Consider the following 23,761-nt stretch of genomic DNA (forward strand, 5'->3'; position numbering starts at 1 on the left):
TAATACTCAAGTAAAGTACAGATACTCAAACACTGTACTTAAGTACAGTACTCAAGTAAATTTACTTCGTTACTGTCCACCACTGGTGGGAATAACACCAACACTATCATTACTGATTAGCCCGCTCAGCTAACGCTTCTGAAGCCTGAAGGTGTCACCGGTGCGTCAGTTATTACCACCGTTCACACTCGTTCCCCTGGAGACCCGCTGACGGACGCAGCTTGGTTTGATCTATTGTGTTAGACGAACAACTAACATAATCATCACCCCCCCCCACACACACACACACACACACCACCACCACCACACACACACACACACACCACCACCACACTGCAGCTCTCCAGAAACTGTTCAGAGAAACAAGGTTCACCTGATCACCAGCTCCACATGATCAGGTGTTATTAATGTGTCTGCCTGCCTGTCTGTCTGTCTGTCTGTCTGCCTGTCTCTCCACCTGTCTGCCTGCCTGTCTGCCTGTGTCTCTGCCTGCCTGTCTGTCTGCCTGCCTGCCTGTCTGTCTGTCTCTCTCTCTCTCTCTCTCTGCCTGCCTGTCTGCCTACCTGTCTCTCTCTCTCTCTGCCTGCCTGTCTGTCTCTCTGCCTGTCTCTCTGCCTGTCTGCCTGCCTGCCTGCCTGTCTCTCTGCCTGTCTCTCTGTCTCTCTCTCTGTCTGCCTGTCTCTCTGCCTGTCTCTCTGCCTGTCTCTCTGTCTCTCTCTCTGTCTGCCTGTCTCTCTGCCTGTCTCTCTGCCTGTCTCTCTCTCTGTCTCTCTGTGAGGAGAGGGTGAACTGTGCGAGTCCCTGCGGGGCTGAACAGCTGTCAACACTACAACACACAGTCGACTTCATTGTTTGTCTCTGGAGGATCTGGAGGAGCTTCAGTAGGGTTATATAACAGAGAGCGAGAGGGGGCGAGAGAGGTAGACTGACAGCAGGACAGAGAGAGAGAGAGAGTTACAGTTCTCTCTGAATTAATTAGTGGGCTGTGCTCGCAAGCCCACTAGGGACACCTCTATAGCAAAGCTATAGGTGTCCCTAGTGGGCTATTGTTATTCACCGCGCCTTCTTTTATTAGTGGGCTGTGCTCGCAAGCCCACTATGGACACCTCTATAGCAAAGCTATAGGTGTACATAGTGGGCTGTGCGGAGCACAGCCCACTATTGTTATTCCCCGGGCCTCTCTTTATTAGTGGGCTGTGCTCGCAAGCCCACTATGGACACCTCTATAGCAAAGCTATAGGTGTACATAGTGGGCTGTGCGAAGCACAGCCCACTATTGTTATTCCCCGGGCCTCTTTTTATTATTATTATTATTCTTCCTCCCGTTTTTCGGCGGTTCACTTGCCCCGCAGTTTTGAGCGCACACAAACAAAAAATACATCAAAACGTGCGCCTCGATCGGAAGATTACTGCTCTCATTCAGATTTCCAGAATATTAATTTTTCGCGTCGTAAGACGCGAAAAACTGCGAAAAATTTCCCATAAGAATGAATGGGATGAGGAAAAAAAAACTCGCAAATCTTCGACGTTTTTCAAGCATCTCCTGCTCGGGCCTACGTCGACCTAGAAACACCATTCAAACTTTAAAATGTAGGCACAGGTCTTGTCTATTTGAGTTGTATTTGAACTTTTTTCGTACGATGTTTCGTTTTTGACCTCTGACCCCTTAACGACGGTGAGGCGATTTTAGAAAAATTCAGGATTTATAATGGGTGTGTATTGCGGAATGTTCGTGCAGAGCCAACTGCCAGAGTGGGGGGAGAGTCAGAAAAACTCTCACAACTTTTCTCTTTCTCTGACGACCCCGGCCACAAATTACACAGTAGAAGAGTGATTTTTTCACCAAGTTGTAGCCACACTTGTCTTCTTTCTCCCAATGTGTCCACTTTATCAGTAGGATTTACGGTTTTTGATTTATCTGCCTCCAACCGACAAGAGTAGCTCTCAACTGCCCCATTTACTCCAATGCTAATCAGGAGGAGGATTTTCGAGGATTTTCCAAACTGCCCCTGTTTTTAACTCGCTCCTATGACAACATTTCAGAAGCTAGGACCACAAAAAATAATGGCTGTGTTCTTTAAGGCCTCCCTGGCTTGATGGTGAAGAAAATTTTCCCATATCATGTTTGGTTTTGAAGATATAGCAGTAGTTTGAGGTCTAGATTTGAGGCAGAAGTCACTCTCAAATCAGCTGTCCCAGGTGGTTGCTAGTGCTTAACGACAACCATCACCAAGCTGAACTTGGCCTGCAGATGTTAGTATTACTACACCCCCTTGCCATATTTCGGCAGTTAACTCGTCCCGCACCGTTGAGCGCACACAAACCAAAAATATATCAAAACGTGCGGCTCGGTCGGACTCGGTATGCTATCATTCAGTTTTCCAGAATATTAATTTTTCGCGTCGTGAGACGCGAAAAACTGCGCACAACTTTCCCATCAGAATGAATGGGACGAGGTCAAAATATCTCGCAAATCTGTGTCTTTTTCAAACATCTCCTGCTCTGGCCTACTTCCACCTAGAAACACCATTCAAACTTTAAAATGTAGGCACGGGTCTTGTCTATTTGAGTTGTATTTGAACTTTTTTCCTACGATGTTTCATTTTTGAACCCTGACCCTCTAATGATGGTGAGTGATTTTGGAAAAACTCAGGATTTTATAATGGGTGTGTATTGCGTGAGCTAGAGTGCAGAACATCACTGCTAGAGTGGAGAGCAGCTGGAAAAACTTGAGAAAAAACTCTCTTCAGCTTGACTTGGGTCCCACAGCTTTTACTTCACATAGACAATATATATATAGAAGTGTAGGAAATCTTGTTGGCTTTCAGATGATGGTCTTATTTCAGATGTGGGACTTGAACTTGGCTGTAGAAGCCCTCGAGCGACAAGCACTCCAGCATCTCCCCCATAAGCCGCAGTGTTAACTCTGAGACTACATTTCTGGAGTAGAGCAGACAGTACCGGTTTTGTCTCTCACTCTGGCTCCCTCATTTTTCACTCTACAGAAATAAAAAAGACATCACATGGTTCAGCAATGTCTCCTGTTACTCACTGTACTTATATTTTGGCCATAACCATTAGACTTTTGTCTCAAACTGCAGGAGTTTGGGAGGTGTTTTCCCATTCATCCTTATGGGGACATTTTCAAATTTCATCCTGCTACTGCTTCAGCATACATTCAGCTACAGAAACCGTTCAACTATCAAAATGTTTGGCTTTTTGAGCTCTTTCAGCTTTTCAACCTAGATAAAATATAATATAATGTAGATATGAAAGTTCTCAACGTACGTGGGGTGCGAATTAATATTCTGGAAATCTGAATGATAGCAGTAATCTCCTGATCGAGGCGCACGTTTTGATATATTTTTTGTTTGTGTGCGCTCAAAACTGCGGGGCAAGTGAACCGCCGAAAAACGGGAGGAAGAATAATAATAATAACAGAGACACACACACACACACACACACACACACACACACACACACACACACACACACACACACACACACACACACAGACGAAAACACAGTATATTTCCCAACATTTCAACTATATTTAACAATTATCTTTTCATTCATTCAAGCCATGAACTCCATTCCTGGGATGCCCTCTTGACCCAGTGCAGGTGGTGGGAGAGAGCAGGATGATGGACAAACTGTCATCGCTGCTGGTGAAGGAGTCCCACCCCCTGCAGGTCACTATCACCACACTGGTCAGCTTCTTCAGCGACAGACTGATACACCCCAAGTGTGTGAAGGAGAGGTATCACAGGTCCTTCCTTCCTGCTGCTGTCAGTCTACAATCAGCACTGCTCCCAGTAGACCTCACATGTGCACTGTGCAATACAAAACTCTACACATATCCACACACTGTTTGGTTTGCACTAGTTGGACAATTTTTAATAATCATATTTGTTATTTATTGTTTGTTGTAAATACTAAGTTCAAATTGTAAGTTCATATTGTAAATACTATGTATATATGAGTTAATTCTATTTCTTATCTTCTTATTATATTGTTTATTTTTTTACTTTGTATTATTGTTTAGTGTGACACTGTCCTTTGGCTGCTGTGACTAAGAAATTTCCCCATTTGCTGGACAAATAAAGGGATTCTGATTCTGATTCAAATATTTAAATGTTTCCAATCATCAATATATTGAGATTTATTGAATTTCTCAGTCTGATTCAGAGTATTTGACTCATTCTCACTGTAATATCTCTTCATACTCCATCAGCTGATATAATATAAATTGTTTTATGTTCTGTATTTAATGATATATAATATAATAATTCAATATTAATCAATCAATATTACTATTAAATAAGTTTTCTAATTAACATTGATGTTTTTTTTAATGTATTACATTCATAAAAATAAATATTAATCATGAACTGCAGCAGAGTCTGGGGTCTGTCTCAAGTGCTCAGATATCAGCCATCTCATTTGACAAATCACCTCGGATACAGATGACAGATAACACACACACACACACACAAATTTCCCCATTTGCTGGACAAATAAAGGAATTCTGATTCTGATTCAAATATTTAAATGTTTCCAATCATCAATATATTGAGATTTATTGAATTTCTCAGTCTGATTCAGAGTATTTGACTCATTCTCACTGTAATATCTCTTCATACTCCAACAGCTGATATAATATAAATTGTTTTATGTTCAGTATTTAATGATATATAATACAATAATTCAATATTAATCAATCAATATTACTATTAAATAAGTTTTCTAATTAACATTGATGTTTTTTTTAATGTATTACATTCATAAAAATAAATATTAATCATGAACTGCAGCAGAGTCTGGAGTCTGTCTCAAGTGCACAGATATCAGCCATCTCACTTGACAAATCACCTCGGATACAGATGACAGATAACACGGGAGGACTCTGATTGGACAGTTGTGTGGCGTGATTTTGGCCTTGATATAACCCTGGTCCGGCTCTGCTCGTCCCCTTTGACCTACTTGTAGGTAAGTACCAGTCATGTTTGACATGAGCACACTGAAATCGTTCATAAAAGTGGATTTTATTGAAGACATTAGACATTACTATCTCTCCTATGATCACGATAACTCATGATTTCGGAAAAATGAATGTAATTGTTTATGGTCGGTCTGTTTCATCAATATTAATCCGCTGTTGGCCCGGAGCTACTGGGCTCCGACTAGCCAAGCTAACGTGCGTTAGCTAACTGCTAACGGTCGGTCTGTTATAGCAGTAACGCTAGCGGAGCGCTAGCTCGAGTGACCGAGCGCTCGGCTAGTCGGAGCCCAGTAGCTCCGGGCCAGCAGCGGTTAGCAAAGCTACAGGGGTCCATAAGTACAGAATGTGTCTGTGTAGCTAACGGTAATGGGCCTCCGTCAGTCTGTTTCAATACAACACTATTAAGCATGCTAACGGCGCTACTAGGGTCTGGTACATAAACCAGTAGGCCGCAGTCGAAGCCAACAGCGGTGATTTGCTTTTTCTATGAAGAAAAGCTAACCGGAGCGAAAAGCTAACTGTGTGAATGTGTCTGTGTAGCTAACAGTAATGGGTCTCCGTCAGTCTGTTTCAATACAACACTATTAAGACGAGCTAACGGCGCTACTAGGCTCTGGTACATAAACCAGTAGGCCGCAGTCGAAGCCAACAGCGGTGATTTGCTTTTTCTATGAAGAAAAGCTAACTGTGCTAACATCCGTACATGTTTAACAAAAGGGAGCTTATTGAAGCTAGACATTACTGTCTCGTGATTTTGGTTAGGCTGATGTTTATGGCCGATCTGTTTCTATATAAGAACACTGAGCTAAAAGCTAAAACATAAGGCCGAGCTAGATGCTAACAGCGTGAACTCTGGCCTTTGGTCTCTGGTGGCGCGAGCGGCCATCTTCTCTGTTGGTGTGAACTGTACTGTCTCATGCATAGACCCTTAACACAGGTCAGATTTTTTAATAGATGTTACTCATAACATCCGTACATGTTGAACAAAAGTGAGCTTATTGAAGCTAGACATTACTGTCTCGTGATTTTGGTTGGACGGATGTTTATGGCCGATCTGTTTCTATATAAGAACAGCGGCCATCTTCTCTTCCGGTGTGAACTGGACTGTCATGCATAGATCATTAGCACAGGTCAGATTTTTAATAGGCGATATTACACTCATGATTTTGGGATTTTAAAAAAAGGGTTTTATTTAGGTATTCTGTTTTTATACAAGAACATTAATACAAGCTGAAAGCTGTATTTTTTTTTTTTATCCACTTGTTTAGTTTGACTAGTATTTAATACTCCCTTCTGTCCACCGAAAAGCACATTTCTCTTTTTCCGTGTTTGTTTGATTGTCTGTGATAAAATGTGATGAAATGTTTTTTTATTTAGTTAGAAAAGTATCATACTTAAATGTATTATACACTTTTACAACCTGCCTTGATTAAATGGAATAGGAAGCATTTTCATACGTGACTATTTTTGCTTTTGGGAATAAATGTGCATTCAGATGTTGATAAAATCTTGTACAGTTGAAGTTAATGTTGTTTTTACTTGTGTAGTATATTCATTGTCTCATAGTAATTCTTTGTTTTGAGAATACTGTGTAGTATAAAATCATTTATATCATTGATAGTTATTATAATATAGAATTATTTAAAAAAAAATACTGTGCCCAAAAACACACATTATGACAAGTACAGATGTACGTGTGTCTGTTATGCTATTAGCTTGTTGCTAATACTGACTCGTAACATTTGAGACACTTATCTTTTTATTGCACTTTCTCTTTTAGATTAAAGGGTTCCTGTGCTGCAGCTGAGAGTGACCATCCACTGAGATTAATCGCCCTCAACCGTCAGAGCAGAGCATCAACCTTGTGTATCACCACATCACCCACACACCCACAATCACCACATTCATTTTGCATACAAGATATTATATAACGTTGTCTTCAATTACATTTACTAACATTTGAGAAGCATTTCTCGTGTTTTCTTTGTTTTTGACTTTCAGCAGGATGCCCAGGAAGTCGAGGCGGTCTGCGGCGCTGAAGCAGCGCTGGACTAGGCTCAACCTGGAGGAGCCGAGTTCTCCCCCTCCCCCCCCGAAGGTACTTACACAGTAGATAAGCTTCTGTGTCGCAGTGACAACTGTCTGCATGAAAATGGCTGTAGAAATGTTACACCTATTGCTTTTTCCTTTTTTAATGCTGAGTTCTGTGTGTCTGCCATATCTTTGATGTTAATGTTTCTTCTTCAGACGGTGTCCCCTCCGGCCGGAGAGGAGCCTTCTAGCGGGTCAAGGACCAAGCGGACCAGGGAGACCCACCCCCTCTGCTCCCGCGCTCCAGTTGGCAACGTATGCTCTCTCTCACTCTCACTCTCACACTCTCACACACACACACACACACACACACACACGTGCAAAGACATTGTCTGAGGTTAAATGTGTTTGTAATGTTTGTATTGCTTTAAATGTTTTATTATATTTTGTTTTAACTTGTTTGTCTATCTTATGCTTGTTGTTGTTATGATTTATTATTATTTTATGTTTATTTTTTTTATCTGTCATCAGGTGGTTGGCTCTTCACCCCCAGCCAAGCCCTTCTGGAGCACCGGTCGTGCCGAGGTTCGTGCACGTAAGTATCCACCTGTTTTATCCCTAAATGAACAATAAATTAATGAATCATCAATATTACACTTTTTAAACTGGTTTTCATGTACTTTTTTTACTGGTATAAACAAGTGATTGTTGATGTTTCCTGGTAGGCTTTCCTTCATTAGTTTTACACTTTTTCTTTTTTTTAAAATCTGTTTTGTCCTTTACTAAACAGGCCGCGGTACTGGTTACCGCCATCGGGTGCGGAGGTGGCCAACTTCCAAGCTCACCGGACGGAGCCACAAGTTGGTCATCCCACCGGAGTCTCCTGACAAGAAGGTGCTATTATTGTCCAGTTTATGAAGGAAGTAATTGATCTTGAGAGGGATTAATGATTTTCATGCTAAAGAAATTGTCTTTGTTGTTGCAGTTTGTTCTGATTGTCGGGGACTCCCATCTCCGGGCCATCGTGGACGGCTTCGTCGTGATGCCAGAAGGGAAGTATACTTTTGGTTTCATGTCGACCCCTGGGGCCCATGCCGCTCAGCTGCGGACTGAGGTTGTTCACGCTGTTATTCCTCGGACCCCTGATGCTGTCTGTGTTCTTGCCCCCAGTAACAACCTGACGGCGAGCAGGACCGTGGACGAGGCAGCCGCGGACTACGGCCAACTCCTCGCTGCTGTGAGGGACCGCTGGCCGAAGGTAAGCATTTATGCATTTTTTTTGGCGTAGACACCTTTTTTTATTTATTTAGACAAACTGCATTTTGAAATGGGAAAGAGAGGGGGTGTGACATGCAGCAAAGGGATTTGAACCAGAGTCTGCTGCGTATGTGGCATGAGCTCTAACCACTCGACTACCTCCGCGCCCATGGTAAGCTTTTATTTCATGTCTCCCTTGTCCTGCATTCTTAGTAGTTTAACAACAATAGAAGTAGACTGACTACTCTAATAAGACTAATTGTATGAGCTTTTAAATAATAATGTGTACTTAATGTGGTGTGTGTGTGATTTTTGAATGAAACTGTCAGTTGGTGTTTTCTAAAATTTTGTTCTCTACAGGTCTTTGTGCTGGACTTCCCCCCCCGCCTGACTGAGGATGAGGAGCACCAGCGGGCCCTCCGCCAAGAGTTCCACCGCGTGGCAGCTCGTATGGGTATGTAAAACGATATCTTGTCAAGAAAAAGAAATGTACTTAAAAATGTCTGTGATGAACATAGTCATGATGCTACATGTGTGGATGTTGTAATGACTCACTTTTTTTCTTTTTTACATTTTAGGTGTGAGGTACTTCTCTGCCGAGGAGTACTTCCCCCGTACGCGCCTGGAGCTGTGGAGCAGAGACGGCGTAAGTAGAATATCTGTGTGATAGAAAAAGTCTAATTGTCTATAATTTCTTGTGTGTTAATATGAAACCGTCAACACGAGCTACGCTTTTTAGAGTTGAACTTTGTCTGTAAATGGATTTGTCATTCCTGCAGGTTCACCTGAGCGACCGTGAGGGGATGGGCATCCTCGCCGAGCTGCTGTGGACCTCCACGGAGCAGTTCCTGGAGACACCACCACCTCCTCCTCCCACGGTGTCTCCTACCCCTTCACAGCCGCTTAGGAAGGTTTCTCCTAAGCTGGTTGTGAAGGGCGAGGTACGTGCCCCTCTGTCTTCTGACCCCTTCCAATGGAAGGTCGTTGGTCAGAGCCCCAAGGTTAGTACGCTTTTTTATTATAACTATATTATCATTTGTGTTTACTTGTGTTTATGTACATTATGGTGAACAGGTTCACAGTCGTAACTTAAAAAGCACCTATTTAATCAAATATGTGTTGTGCTTTCCCAGTCGCAGGTTCCCGGTCAGGCCAGCGCGGCTCAGCAGCAGGTGACTAATTTTTCTTTTTTTCACAACAAGTTAACTGGTTAGTATTTAAACTTTGTGTATTTGACCAGACAAATATTCATGTCTTTTTTGTTTTTGTTTTTGTCTTTCACAGGAGAAGGAGTCCTTCCTCCCACTGAACCCAATTTGGTTCAGTAGCACGTCCCTTCGTGCTATGGAGCAAGTGTCTCCTTCTCGGCTGTCTGACGTGGCGGACGTCCCGTCTCCTCCGGCGCGCAAGAAGGTAAATGATCTGACATATTCTTCTCAGCTGTATTATAAAGTTTCTGCTGGTTCCCTACAGTTACTGGTGCTATGTTTTTATTTAACGGTGCAGGTGGCCTCCCCAGCGGCAGCCAGGCGTCGTAGGACCACGGAGAGACGCCCCCCTCGCAGCCAGTCTCCTGTGAACAACGTATGTTGCGCAATTGACACACAGTCAGTGTTTACAGTTGAAACGGTGTCTTCATGGAGACATAACTACATTGTCCACTCTGTCTGAATTTTAATATATTTGTCCTCATCTGTCAACAGCTGGTTGGATCCCCTCCAGCCAGGCTGTCACGGAGACTGGAGGACGACGCCCCCTCCAGCCCCCCCCCTCGGTCCAGGACCATGGACGGACCACCCCCCAGCACCCAAACTTCAGTGACCAACGTATGTTACTCTCTGACACAATCTCACACAGAACATGCACTGAGATGTGTAAAGTTTAACATGTTTGTTCTCATGTCTCAATAGCTGGTTGGATCCCCTCCAGCCAGGTTGTCCTGCAGTTTGGGTGATCCGGTGACCCCCTGCTCTTCACCGGCTGCCAAGGTAAATATTATTCCTATTGAATAAAGTTCATAATGTCATTAAAGTCTTCATTTTGCTGAATTATTTGTTCTCAGGTGGCCAGGATGAAGACTCCTTCACCGGCTGGACCGTCCCAGACCCTTAAAGCTGCGGCCTGTCATTCTCCTCGCCCAGCTAAGGTATTTGCTCCACAACTGACACACACAACGTTTACTGTAAAATCAGCTGTAACTACATTACACTGGTTCATTTAACATGTCTGATACCATATCTTTCTCTGCAGTTCACAAATGTCAGTGAGTAAATACATTTGGAAACTTGCTGCGTTGTGTTGTCTCATGTCTAAATATTAACTGGTGTTTATGACTTTTCACAGACCGTCTCGTCACCCGCATCGACCTGCTGGCCCTGGATCATCGACGACGGACTCTCCACCTCTCAGTCCCCTTCGAAAAAGGTAAGGACATTTACATTTGGGTTTATCGTGGGCTTAATAAAGTGTTTGTTTGAGGGGAAAGTATGGTTTACTTTCAACTGAAATGCCAAAACTATTAAGGAAATGAAGGAGAATTAATAATATATTATTGTTAATAATAAAAGTAATAATGGTAATACAATTATGAACAATAACTGAACAACTAGTTTGACACGATTTTATCAATTGTTTAAAGATACACAAGTAACGGAACAGAGGTTTTCTGATTTATTATCTTGGTCAGTTAACATCTTGAAGTGTCAATCTGGTGAGTTTAAAATTTCTGTCATGTTTTTTTTAACCATTTCAATGAATCCAATTCAAAAAAAAAAAAAGACCCAACCCAAAACCAACCTTTTTGTGCCATTGACTCCCATGTAAGCTACGTTTTTAATACACTGCCATTGTAGTATAAATTTAAATATTTATCAATGTTTTCATGTGTAATAGGTGTGAGACAAGTACTAGGGATGTATGAGAGTTGATAGTTATTAATTTAATTAAAGCTGCAGTAGGTAAAATGTTTTTAGTCACATTTCCTTAACCTGTCACTATGCTATGACTGTAGTATATGAAACAGTTAATTACTACAACTAATATTAATGTTAACTAGGCTTATGATTATGCTAATAAGTAATACTTTATGATAATTACTACAACTAATATTAATGTTAACTAGGCTTATGATTATGCTAATAAGTAATACTTTATGATAATGATTATAATTTATCTTATATTTCAGGTACCGGTTAGGGCTACTGTTAGGGCTACTGTTAGGGCTAGTCATAGTCAGAGTCACATGAGGTACAGGAAGTTCTCCAGGAACCACCAGTGTACCTGCATGTCCCTGACTTTTCTGGCGTATCAAAACGAGGGCTGTCAGTTCAACACTGCTGCCCTCGATAGAGTGCTGGCAAAGGGAGATTCGCTTTATGTAGATGTAAAACGTCAGCTGATCCGGAAAAAAACATTCCGCAGTGACCATCTCACTGTGGAAGAACTGCCCAAAAAAGTCCTGACTGACACAGAGGTGTGTAACGTCCACATGCCTGAAATCAGGTGTGGACTTGTGAAAGCCAGTGAAGGCCAGGATTGGTATCTGCCCCTAGCCACACAGTTAGAGTGTTTGTCAGGCGACGTTAATCTGGCTTTAATCATAGTTAGTCCGGAGTGCATTGCAGTTTTCCGTGACCAATCAGGCAGGTACGGTGTGTTTGATTCACACTCGAGAAACGCGGTGGGCTTACCTCACCCCCACGGAACTGCAATTATGAGGACCTTCTCGGAAATCAGTGACTTGGCTGACCACCTGCACAAACTCTTTTCAAATCGTGGACCTTCTGCCGGTTACGAGTTTGTGCCGGTGTCATTCGAAGCCATTGGTTCCAGAGAACGCCCTCAGGCATCTCCTAAACCCAGTACAGCTCTCCCACCAGCAGCAGAGCGTGTCCTTAAGACGGCTCCTGCACCGCCAGCGACAGCCCCTGCACCGCCAGCAGCAGCCCGCGCACCGACAGCGACAGCCCGCGCACCGCCGTCAGCAGCCCGCGCACCGCCGTCAGCAGCCCCCGTCCGCAAGACAGCCCGCGCACCGCCGTCAGCAGCCCCCGTCCGCAAGACAGCCCCCGTCCGCAAGACAGCCCGCGCACCGCCGTCAGCAGCCCCCGTCCGCAAGACAGCCCGCACACCGCCGTCAGCAGCCCCCGTCCGAAAGACAGCCCCCGCACCGCCGGCAGCAGCCCCCGCACCGCAAGCGTCGGAACCTGTCCTCAAGACTGCCCCCGCGCCGCCAGCAAAAGAGAATTTGACAAAGTGGCCAAAGCATCAGCGAAGAAAAGTGATGCGGAAAGCCAGCAAAAAACACACATTACTGTCTGGTGAACAAAGAAGCAACAAGTACAACAGCAAACTCCAAGCACAAAGGAGAAAATACGCCCAAGACGGTCTCGATCGGAAACAGCGATCCTTCGAATTTTACCACAAAAACGCAAAAGTTCGAGACAAGAAGAGGGAAGAAGTCGTCAGAAGATACAGGGAAGATGCTACTTTCAGAAGACGACAGAAGACTTACGTCACAAAGAAGTACAAGGAAGATGCCGCGTTCTGCACCAGACAGAAGAAAGTCATTACAGATAGATACAGAGAAGATGCCGCGTTCCGCACCAGACAGAAGAAAGTCATTACAGAAAGATACAAGGAAGATGCCACGTTCCGCGCCAGACAGAAGAGGTACATGACTGACAGATACAGATCAGATGCAGCGTTTCGGAGCAGACAAACATTTGGCATGTCTCTGAGATACAACACAGATCAAAGCTATAGGCAAAAGCAAAAGCACAAGTTCAATGTTAGATATCAGAATGATCTGGAATTTAGACGTCGTTTCAATCAACGTTGCAACCAGCAGAGAAAAACCAAATTGGACACAAATGCTGCCTTTAGTGTATTTTACAAGATGCGGAAAGCGCTTAGAATCAGACGCAAATACAGACAAATTGTGCACCACCGCCCCAAGCCCCTGATTGATCCGGTGATCGCAGTAGCCATAGCTGTCTTTCGTGAGTCCATTAGCCATGGACCCACATACATTTGTACCGTTTGTCACAGAGCCATGTTTCCTAATCAGGTCAAAGAATGTAAAAGACAAAAATATAGGGAGCACGCAAAAGTGGCGGCAGCATGCTTGACAAGAAAATATGTTCACTTTTGCGACGGCGAGTGCTCTACCCCTTGCTCTGTGCCACAAGAGAGACTGCATGAGTGGATATGCGACACCTGTGACGGCCACCTTGGCAGAGGACGCATACCACCCATGGCAGTCGCAAACAATTTAGAGTTGGCGCCCATCCCCACAGAATTGGCTACACTTAATATGCTTGAGAGGCAGCTGATTTCAAAAATCCTTCCCTTTGCCAAAATTGTTGCTCTGCCAAAAGGCCAACAGAGGGCAGTCCACGGAGCTGTTGTGTGCGTTCCAGCAGAGGTGCAATCGATCGTCAACAGTCTCCCAAGGCCCAGAGCAGAAGCGCAGCTGCTTCAAGTCAAATTGAAAAGGCATATTAAGTACAAAGGTTACCAGCACTTCTACACCGTTAATATGCAGAATGTGCTAGCTGCCCTTGCAAAATTGAGAGAAACGCATTCGGAATATAGAAATGTGTTTATCGACGAGACTGCCACTTTCGACTGTCTGCTCGAAGAAGAGGAGCCCAGCATCCCAGAGGAAGATAGGGATGTCGATTTGGAGGAATTTTTTAACAGTCAAAATGAACCGGGACAGTTCGAGGCAGCTGAAGAAGAAGAGGAGGAGCTGAGACCGCAGCCCAGCTCAGAAGAGGAGCCCATCCCAGAAGAGTTCAGACCGGAAGAGGAGCCGAGCATCCCAGAGGACGATAGGGATGTAGATTTGGATGATTTTTTTCAGAGCCAAAATGAACCGGGACAGTTGGAGGAGCTGAGACCAGAGCCCATCGGAGAAGAGGAGCCCATCGGAGAAGAGTATCCCAGCATCCCAGAGGACGATATGGATGTAGATTTAGAGGAGTTCTTCAAAAGCGAAAATGAACCGGGACAGTCAGAAGCCGCTGAGGAGGAAGAAGAGGAGGAGCTGAGACCAGGCCTCTCCCTGGACACTTGCATGCAGCCCCCCGACATTGCACAGGAAATCCTTTCATATGGCGACGGCGTATTTAGTGTTGCCCCCGCGCAAGGCAACAAACCGGTTGGTTTTTTCACCGTACCCAAGTTAGAGGCCATGGCTTTTCCTGTGCAATTTCCGACGGGAGAGAACACGTTGGACGAAGATAGAAGCGTCTCCCTGTCCCCGAGTCTCTACTTTAATTGTAGGCTCTTTGCTGCAGATGCGCGTTTTGCAAGTGACCAGAGTTATCTTTTCTTTGCGCAGTTTGTTACAGAGACTCACCTCGCGACCAGTAGCATGTCTATACAAATGCGCAAAGGAAAGTCCAAAACCAGAGACGGCCGTAGGATCAATAACGTCATGCTCCAGGATAAGGACGAAGTAGAGCGGCTCATTATGAACCAAGACGCGACTAGGTTCATGCAACCTCTCAGAGGCACTCCAGCCTATTGGAACAAAACCCTCAAAGACGTGCACGCGATGGTTCGTCAAATTGGAAAACCGACATTTTTTGCGACGTTCTCTGCTGCTGAGATGAGATGGCCTGAGTTCATAGAGGCCATCAAAGCTCAGCAGGGTGAACAACAACAACCGTTTTCAGATTTGGATTGGAAAACAAAATGCGACATTCTGAGAAGTAACCCCGTCACAGTAATGCGCATGTTTGAAAAGAGAGTCGAAGCTCTCATGACAAACCTCATCCTCTCTCCCGCACAACCGCTCGGGGAAGTAGATGATTATTTTTATCGCGTCGAGTTCCAAGCCAGGGGAAGCCCGCACATCCACATGCTTATTTGGATAAAAGATTCGCCTAAATTCGAAGACGCCTCCGATAGAGAAATCAGGGAATTTATAGATCGTTATATTAGTTGCAAAATGCCCGACCCTGACGCAGATCCGGAACTCCACAAAACAGTGTCAGAGGTTCAGGTGCACAGCAGGAAACATTCAAAGTCCTGTAAGAAGGGTAATGTAGCCTGCAGGTTCGGCTTTCCAAAACTACCGATGGATAAAACGTTCATCACCAGGCCCCCCACTATTAATTGCCACCAAAAAGAAGATCAAGATGATGCAGACTTCGAAGCAGAAATAGCGGAGCAGAAAAAGGCCCTCGCAGACCAACAAAAATTGGCTAAACAAACGCTCCAACCACTTAGAGATCTGCTTATGGATCCGGCCGCTTCGTTCAGCAGTTTGACAGACTTGCTTTGCCGGTGCAACTTGACTCACGAAGAATACGTCGACGCCGCAGAGTGCCTGGCAAACAGTCACGTCGTGATGCTGAGGCGCCATCCAAATGATTGTTGGGTTAATGCCTACAATCCCGATTTGCTTAGGGCGTGGAACGCAAATATGGACATCCAGTACGTCATAGACGATTATAGCTGCATCATGTACATGATGTCGTACGTAACAAAACCGGAGCACGAGATGACGGAATTCCTTAAGAACGTCATCAAAGATGTTAAGCAATCTGACGTTAACGAGCGCGACGAAATGAAACAAATTATGCAGGCCTACTCTAAACACAGAGAGGTCAGCGCTCAAGAGGCCGTAGCCCGTACCTGCAGCTTACGCCTCAAGAAGTGCTCCCGATCCGTGGCCTTCATTCGGACCGACGAGGACGGCGTGAGAATGAGTCACCCCATGGGTAGACTGGAAAAAATGGACCCGCAATCGGAGGACGTATGGATGTCGGGGTTGCCTGAGAAATACATCAACAGACCTCGCGATCGAGAGTTTGAAGGCATGTGCCTGGCCGAGTTTGTGTCGGAGTACAGGGTACTCTACGGCCATCAAAAGGAAAGTCCGAACGCCATTTCGCTGTTAAACGATCAGGGATATATCCAAAAGAGAACCGTGGGAAAACCGGCGATTATTAGATTCACGCGCTTCTCTGAGGAAAAAAATCCAGAAAAGTTTTACAGACGACTGCTGAAACTTTATCTGCCACATCGATCCGACGCCGATCTGACAGATAACGCGTACCCCACTTACGAACAGTTTTACAAGTGTGGCGAGAAGTGGGGTATGACAGTAGAGCAAATTGTGGGGCGCAACAAAAAACGCTACGAGGGCCAGGGAAAAAGCATGGACGCTGCGTTTGAACAGCTTGAGGTGTGCGGTCCTCTCGTGAATGCGTGGAACTCTTTTGCGCCCGAAGTCGAAGTAGACAGGCTGGAGTGCATGGCGGAACTCGAACCTCGCGATCAGGACGAAAACGGCGAAGACGTCCCGGAATTCGGCACTAAAAAGGATAAGGGGAGCTCTATGCCTAGAATAGATGCTCCAGAGTTGAGTCCAGACTTTGTTAGGAAAATGTACCAAAGTCTGAACGAAACTCAGGCTTCCGTTTTCTACAGCGTTCGACAGTGGTGCTTTGACCTAGTCTGGGGCCACAATCCAGAACCGTTTTATTACTTCCTATCGGGAGGGGCTGGATGTGGCAAATCGCATGTGATCAAGTGCATTCACCACGAGGCAACGAGAGTTCTGCGTGAGCTCCCGAGATTTCGGGACGACGCAGACATGTCCCAACCGGCAGTGCTGCTGACCGCATTCACGGGTACAGCGGCATTCAACATATCAGGCAACACGTTGCACTCGATTCTCAAATTGCCAAGGTCCTTGAAGCCACCTTATCAAGGTCTTGGAAATGCACTGGACGAGGTCAGAGCAACGCTGGCGAACGCTGAGATTCTCATCATCGACGAGATATCCATGGTCTCTAAAGAGCTATTTGCCTACGTGCATTGGCGATTTCAGCAGATCAGGGGTAATCGGAAGCCGTTCGGAGGCATGTCTGTCCTGGCCGTAGGTGACTTTTATCAACTGCCGCCCCTTGGTAAAGCCAAGCCGCTGTGTGTGTACGAAGAGACCGAGTTTGATCTCTGGAAGGATCACTTCAAAATGGTCACCCTGACAGAGATCATGCGACAGAAAGACGATCGAGCTTTTGCTGAACTCTTGAACCGTCTCAGGGTGAAGCAAAAGCAAGATCCTTTGTTAGATGAAGACAGGCTCTTGCTTACACAGGCGGTGGCTGATAGTCAGCATTGCACAGCACAGGGTCTACACATCTACGCCACAAACAAAGAAGTAGACCGTCACAACGCCGACATCGTAAACGCCTCCTACGAGAACGCGACTGCCATTGCAGCTCGTGATTTTCGAAAAGACCCCAGAACTGGCTGCATGACGTTTGTGTCTGGGCAAATTAAAGGACACAGGCGAGACTTGCCCGACAACATAATGGCTGCTCAAGGAGTACGCGTTATGTTGATCCGAAATTTAGATGTGGAGGACGGCCTCGTGAACGGTACATTTGGAACCATTTCGAACATTGTATTTGAAGAACCACAAGGCGTGAAGATGATTGGACTCCTGCTGGACAATCCTACAGCAGGACAGAGATTCCGCAAAAAAATGTTAGGTCCCTCAGATAACTCGGTGTACATAGAAAGATCTGAGGAGCACCTAAGTAATAGAAAGGGGGTTGTTCGTCGCCAGTTCCCCCTCAAATTAGCTTTCGCGTGTACGACCCACAAAGTTCAAGGAATGACCATGCCGTCGGCCGTTGTGTGTCTGAAGCGTGTTTTTGAGCCCGGTATGGCCTACGTTGCTCTCAGCCGCACAACGTCGCTTCAAGGTCTCACCATCCTTGACTTTGATGAGAAAAAAATTTACGCTGACCCCAAGATCAAGACAGCTCTGGAAAGTATGCCTCAAGCATCTTTCCAAAGCTGTCGACCATTGTTGACGCTGTTGAAATCTGTTAAACAAACTCCAAAGGTTTTGACAATCGTCCACCACAACACGCAGGGTCTGCCATGTCACATGGTGGACCTGAAATCGCATCACGAGCTCCGACAAGCAGATGTGCTTTGCCTAACAGAGACACACTTGTCGGGCTCCTCTGTCGCTGAAATTTTTCATTTGGAGGGGCACACCATGTTCACACGTAGCAGACAGCTGTCTTACAACAGCTGTGTGAACATGGCCAAAAAAGAGGGAGGTGGAGTTGCGATGTACTGTAGAGACACTGTTCAAGCAGAGCCTCGCAGGTACATGCAAAACGTCACTGATTTGGAGTTTGTTGTCGTCAAAATTGAGGCTCCAGTCAAAGTGCTAATAGCGACTGTGTACAAACCGCCAAGTTTTCAACTGGGAATCTTTCTCCCAAACTTGGAAAAGCTCTTGGACTCATTGGAAATGTCAGGTCAGCAGCCCATCGTTGTTTGTGGCGATTTTAACGAGGACCTCCTTTCAAAAGGGACAAAAAGTATCCGAGATTTGTTTCAGTCCAGAGGGTACACTCAATTAGTAGCAAATTCGACAACCGAAAAGAACACACTGATTGACCACATTTATATTTCACATCCCGATAAATGTCTTCAATCAGGTGTTCTCCAAACGTATTACAGTTACCACAGTCCAGTTTATTGTGTTTTGACTGACTAATAGCCTCTCCAGCTGTTCTGTCCAAGACCTGTTGTGCCACGTTTTACAGTGTATCTGGAGTCTGTGATTTGGTTATTTATTGAGCTAATTCATTTATTGAGCTAATTATCATTGTGATTTATTGAGCCAAGTGATTTGTGATTTATTGAGCTAATTATCATTGTTAAATCATGCTGTAATTTATTTCAGGATTTACTCGTTTAGTCTTTGTGCATTTTGTCATGTAATTGTTTTTCATATGTATGTTGTTACAGTGGCATGTCTTGGCTGGAAATGGTTTAATCTTGTGGAAATGTAAATGTCTTTATTTATATATTTGTGTATTTGTTCATTTTAGAATGGGGTCAGCAAATTCTTCTCATGAGGTCACAAAAGTTACCATGTAATTATGTATTTTTAATCATGCATGTATCATGTAATGTAATTGTATTTTTAATCATGCATGTATCATGTAATCTAATTTTATTTTTAATCATGCATCTATCATGTAATGTTATTGTGTTTTTATTGTATTTTCTTTTTTTTACTGTATTTTCTTTTTTTTCTTTTTCTTTTTCTTTTTCTGCTGGGTTGTTGTCACTATTCATCGTTGCAGGGAGGAAGCTGAACATCCAGCTGAGATGCAGACCAAGCTGCATGTCAAACCAGGTCCATCACAAGGTAAGTGTCTTTTTTTTCCTTTTTTTTTTTTTGAGTGATTCATTTGCATTGAGTGATTTAACTCAATGATGATGTCATTGTCTTTCTAGGATGATCCAGTGAGAAAGACCCCCAGAGGACTTCAGCAGATCTCTCTCCAGCGACGACAACAACCCAGGAGAAAATAAGGGAAGTAAGATTTAGTTAAATTCTCATCTTTCAATTCAGTCTTTGAAATTTGTAACCAATTTATGTCTTTTAAATCTGACAACATATTATACAGACAGCAGGAAGAAGACCTTCAGAAGACTGCAGCACCAATAAGGGAAGTAAGATTTCGTTAAATTCTCAACTTTCACTTCACTCTTTTGAAATCTGTAACCAATTTGTGTTTTAAATCTGACATTTACAGACAGCAGGAAGAAGACCGCCAGAGGACTGCAGCAACAATAAGGGAAGTAAAATTTCGTTATATTCTCAACTTTCACTTCAGTCTTTGAAACCTGTAACCAATTTGTCTTTGAAATCTGACATTTACAGACGGCAGGAAGAAGACCTCCAGAGGACTGCAGCAACAATAAGGGAAGTAAAATTTCGTTAAATTCTCAACTTTCACTTCAGTCTTTGAAACCTGTAACCAATTTGTCTTTGAAATCTGACATTTACAGACGGCAGGAAGAAGACCTCCAGAGGACTGCAACAACAATACGGGAAGTAAGATTTCATTAAATTCTCAACTTTCACTTCAGTCTTTGAAATCTGTAACTAATTTATGTCTTTTAAATCTGGCAACATTTATACAGACGGTGGGAAGAAGACCTCCAGAGGACTGCAACAACAATACGGGAAGTAAGATTTCATTAAATTCTCAACTTTCACTTCACTCTTTTGAAACCTGTAACTAATTTATGTCTTTTAAATCTGGCAACATTTATACAGACGGTGGGAAGAAGACCTCCAGAGGACTGCAGCAACAATAAGGGAAGTAAGAGTTTTTCAACTTTGACTTTTTTTCACTCCAGGAAGAAAGCCGCCTGCTTTTTTTTTTTTTTTTTAAGAAAAATAAACGTTATCTCTGTTACAAAATGATGGTGTATGCCTCTTGAATTATTAATTATGTTCCATGTTTAGCTTTAGTTTGTAACAAACACCATAGATGAAGATGCTGAGAATGAATGGTAGGTGGTGAAATGAATACATTGTAGCATTGTAGTGTAGTGTAGTATTGTATCATAGCATTGTCAATCCTCATTTCTCATTGACAATGAAAAAAATGAAACCGTTTTTCAAAAATCAACATCTCTGGCATAGTTTGACCTAGACACACTAGTCAAACTTAAAATGTAGATCTAAAAGTTCTCAACGTACGTGGGGTGCGAATTTGCACAGAGCACAGCCCACTCTCGCGATTTCCCAACGGGAAATTGTCTAGTTAGTGGGCTGTGCTCGCAAGCCCACTAGGGACACCTCTATAGCAAAGCTATAGGTGTCCCTAGTGGGCTGTGCGGAGCACAGCCCACTATTGTTATTCACCGCGCCTCTTTTTATTATTCTTCCTCCCGCCCTTTTTTTGACGGTTAACTTGCCCCGCAGCTTTGAGCGCACACAAACAAAAAATATATCAAAACGTGCGCCTCGATCGGACTCGGCGTGCTATTATTTGTTTTCTCCAGGTCGGAAGTTTTCGCGTCGTAAGACGCGAAAAACTGCGAAAAATTTCCCATAAGAATGAATGGGACGAGGAAAAAAAAGATCGCAAATCTTCCACGTTTTTCAAACATGTCCTGCTCGGGCCTACGTTGACCTAGAAACACCATTCAAACTTTAAAACGTCGGCATGGGTCTTGTCTATCTGAGTTGTATTTGAAGTTTTTTCCCACGATGTTTCGTTTTTGAACTCTGACCCTTGAAAGATGGTGAGTGATTTTGGAAAAATTCAGGACTTTATAATGGGTGTGTATTGCGGAATGTTCGTGCAGAGCCAACTGCCAGAGTGGGGGGAGACTCAGAAAAACTCTCACAACTTTTCTCTTTCTCTGACGACCACAGCCACAAATTACACAGTAGAAGAGTGATTTTTTCACCAAGTTGTAGCCACACTTGTCTTCTTTCTCCCAATGTGTCCACTTTATTGGTAGGATTTACGGTTTTTGATTTATCTGCCTCCAACCGACAAGAGTAGCTCTCAACTGCTCCATTTACCCCAATGTTAATCTGGAGGAGGATTTTCGAGGATTTTCCAAAATGCCCCTGTTTTTAACTCGCTCCTATTACCACATTTCAGAAGCTAGGACCACCAAAAATAATGGCTGTGTTCTTTAAGGTCTCCCTGGCTTGATGGTGAAGAAAATTTTCCAATATCATGTTTGGTTTTGAAGATATAGCACTAATTTGAGGTCTAGATTTGGGGCAAAAGTCACTCTCAAATCAGCTGTCCCAGGTGGTTGCTAGGGGTTAACGACAACCATCACCGCGGCAACCAAGCAGAGCTGGGCCTGCAGATGTTAGTATTACTACACCCCTTTGCCATATTTCGGCACTTAACTCGTCCCGCACCGTTGAGCGCACGCAAACAAAAAATATATCAAAACGTGCGGCTCGCTCTGACTCGGTATGCTATTATTCAGTTTTCCAGAATATTAATTTTTCGCGTCGTAAGACGCGAAAAACTGTTTCCCATAAGAATGAATGGGACGAGGTCAAAAGTCTGCGTCTTTTTCAAACATCTCCTGCTCTGGCCTACTTTCACCTAGAAACACCATTCAAACTTTAAAATGTAGGCACGGGTCTTGTCTATTTGAGTTGTATTTGAACTTTTTTCCTACGATGTTTCGTTTTTGAACCCTGACCCTCTAACGATCGTGAGTGATTTTGGAAAAACTCAGGACTTTATAATGGGTGTGTATTGCGTGAGCTAGAATGCAGAACATCACTGAGTCTCCCCCACACACACACAGAGAGAGACAGAGAGAGAGACACACAGACAGACACACAGACAGACACACACACACAGAGACAGACAGATAGACAGAGACACACACACACACACACACACACACATGCACACACAGACAGACACACACACTCCTTATGGGGACATTTTCAAATTTCATCCTGCGACTGCTTCATCATACGTTCAGCTACAGAAACCGTTCAACTATCAAAATGTTTGGCTTTTTAAGCTCTTTCAGCCTGGATATAATATAATGTAAATATGAAAGTTCTCAACGTACGTGGGGTGCGAATTTGCACAGAGCACAGCCCACTCTCGCGATTTCCCAACGGGAAATTGTCTAGTGTTTGTATTACTACACCCCCTTGCCTGATTTCGGCACTTAACTCGTCCCGCACCGTTGAGCGCACACAAACAAAAAATATATCAAAACGTGCGGCTCGGTCGGACTCGGTATGCTATTATTCAGTTTTCCAGAATATTAATTTTTCGCATCGTGAGACGCGAAAAACTGTTTCCCATCAGAATGAATGGGACGAGGTCAAAAGAACTTGCAAATCTGCGTCTTTTTCAAACATCTCCTGCTCTGGCCTACTTCCACCTAGAAACACAATTCAAACTTTAAAATGTAGGCACGGGTCTTGTCTATTTGAGTTGTATTTGAACTTTTTTCCTACGATGTTTCGTTTTTGAACCCTGACCCTCTAACGATCATGAGTGATTTTGGAAAAACTCAGGACTTTATAATGGGTGTGTATTGCGTGAGCTAGAATGCAGAACATCACTGAGTCTCCCCCACACACACAGAGAGAGAGACAGAGAGAGAGACACACAGACAGACACACAGACAGACACACACGGACACACACACACAGAGAGAGACAGATGGACAGAGACACACACACGCACACACAGACAGACACACACACTCCTTATGGGGACATTTTCAAATTTCATCCTGCGACTGCTTCATCATACGTTCAGCTACAGAAACCGTTCAACTATCAAAATGTTCGGCTTTTTAAGCTCTTTCAGCCTAGATATAATATAATGTAAATATGAAAGTTCTCAACGTACGTGGGGTGCGAATTTGCACAGAGCACAGCCCACTCTCGCGATTTCCCAACGGGAAATTGTCTAGTTAGTGGGCTGTGCTCGCAAGCCCACTATGGACACCTCTATAGCAAAGCTATAGGTGTACATAGTGGGCTGTGCGAAGCACAGCCCACTATTGTTATTCCCCGGGCCTCTTTTTATTATTATTATTATTCTTCCTCCCGTTTTTCGGCGGTTCACTTGCCCCGCAGTTTTGAGCGCACACAAACAAAAAATACAT

General features: G+C 44.0%; 3 protein-coding genes across 10 annotated transcripts in view; 2 read left to right on the plus strand and 1 right to left on the minus strand.

Annotated features, from left to right (window-relative positions):
- dlg4b (discs, large homolog 4b) overlaps window positions 1-23,761 on the minus strand; it is a 175,659-nt gene that overhangs the window by 78,129 nt on the left and 73,769 nt on the right. The gene's annotated exons all lie outside the window — the stretch shown is intronic.
- Window positions 4,967-9,618, plus strand: LOC311251769 (uncharacterized protein; the record flags this gene model as incomplete). Its single annotated transcript, XM_084344407.1, has 11 exons — window positions 4,967-4,989; window positions 6,783-7,100; window positions 7,250-7,348; window positions 7,565-7,628; window positions 7,824-7,927; window positions 8,019-8,291; window positions 8,651-8,744; window positions 8,869-8,936; window positions 9,070-9,291; window positions 9,424-9,436; window positions 9,575-9,618. Exons 2-11 carry the CDS (start codon window positions 7,008-7,010, stop codon window positions 9,616-9,618), a joined length of 1,074 nt encoding a protein of 357 aa, XP_084200533.1. The 5' UTR covers window positions 4,967-4,989; window positions 6,783-7,007.
- On the plus strand, window positions 9,305-20,671 carry LOC311251770 (uncharacterized protein). Its single transcript, XM_084344408.1, has 10 exons — window positions 9,305-9,462; window positions 9,575-9,703; window positions 9,797-9,874; window positions 9,994-10,116; window positions 10,201-10,278; window positions 10,353-10,436; window positions 10,634-10,714; window positions 11,475-12,961; window positions 13,886-19,493; window positions 19,583-20,671. The coding sequence occupies exons 2-9, from the start codon at window positions 9,635-9,637 to the stop codon at window positions 18,831-18,833; spliced, it is 6,948 nt and encodes a 2,315-aa protein (XP_084200534.1). The 5' UTR covers window positions 9,305-9,462; window positions 9,575-9,634; the 3' UTR covers window positions 18,834-19,493; window positions 19,583-20,671.

This window comes from Pagrus pagrus (assembly GCF_965226575.1).
Source record: "Pagrus pagrus genome assembly, chromosome: 22".
NCBI classification, from domain to species: Eukaryota; Metazoa; Chordata; class Actinopteri; order Spariformes; family Sparidae; genus Pagrus; species Pagrus pagrus.

What these genes read in the sequence shown, in the direction of transcription:
- LOC311251770 (XM_084344408.1), top strand. Translation starts at nt 9,635, where the DNA reads ATGGAGCAAGTGTCTCCTTCTCGGCTGTCTGACGTGGCGGACGTCCCG. An exon ending in GCTCTTCACCGGCTGCCAAG is followed by an intron (nt 10,279 to 10,352) that starts GTAAATATTATT and finishes ATTTGTTCTCAG; the next exon opens with GTGGCCAGGATGAAGACTCC. An exon ending in CTCAGTCCCCTTCGAAAAAG is followed by an intron (nt 10,715 to 11,474) that starts GTAAGGACATTT and finishes CTTATATTTCAG; the next exon opens with GTACCGGTTAGGGCTACTGT.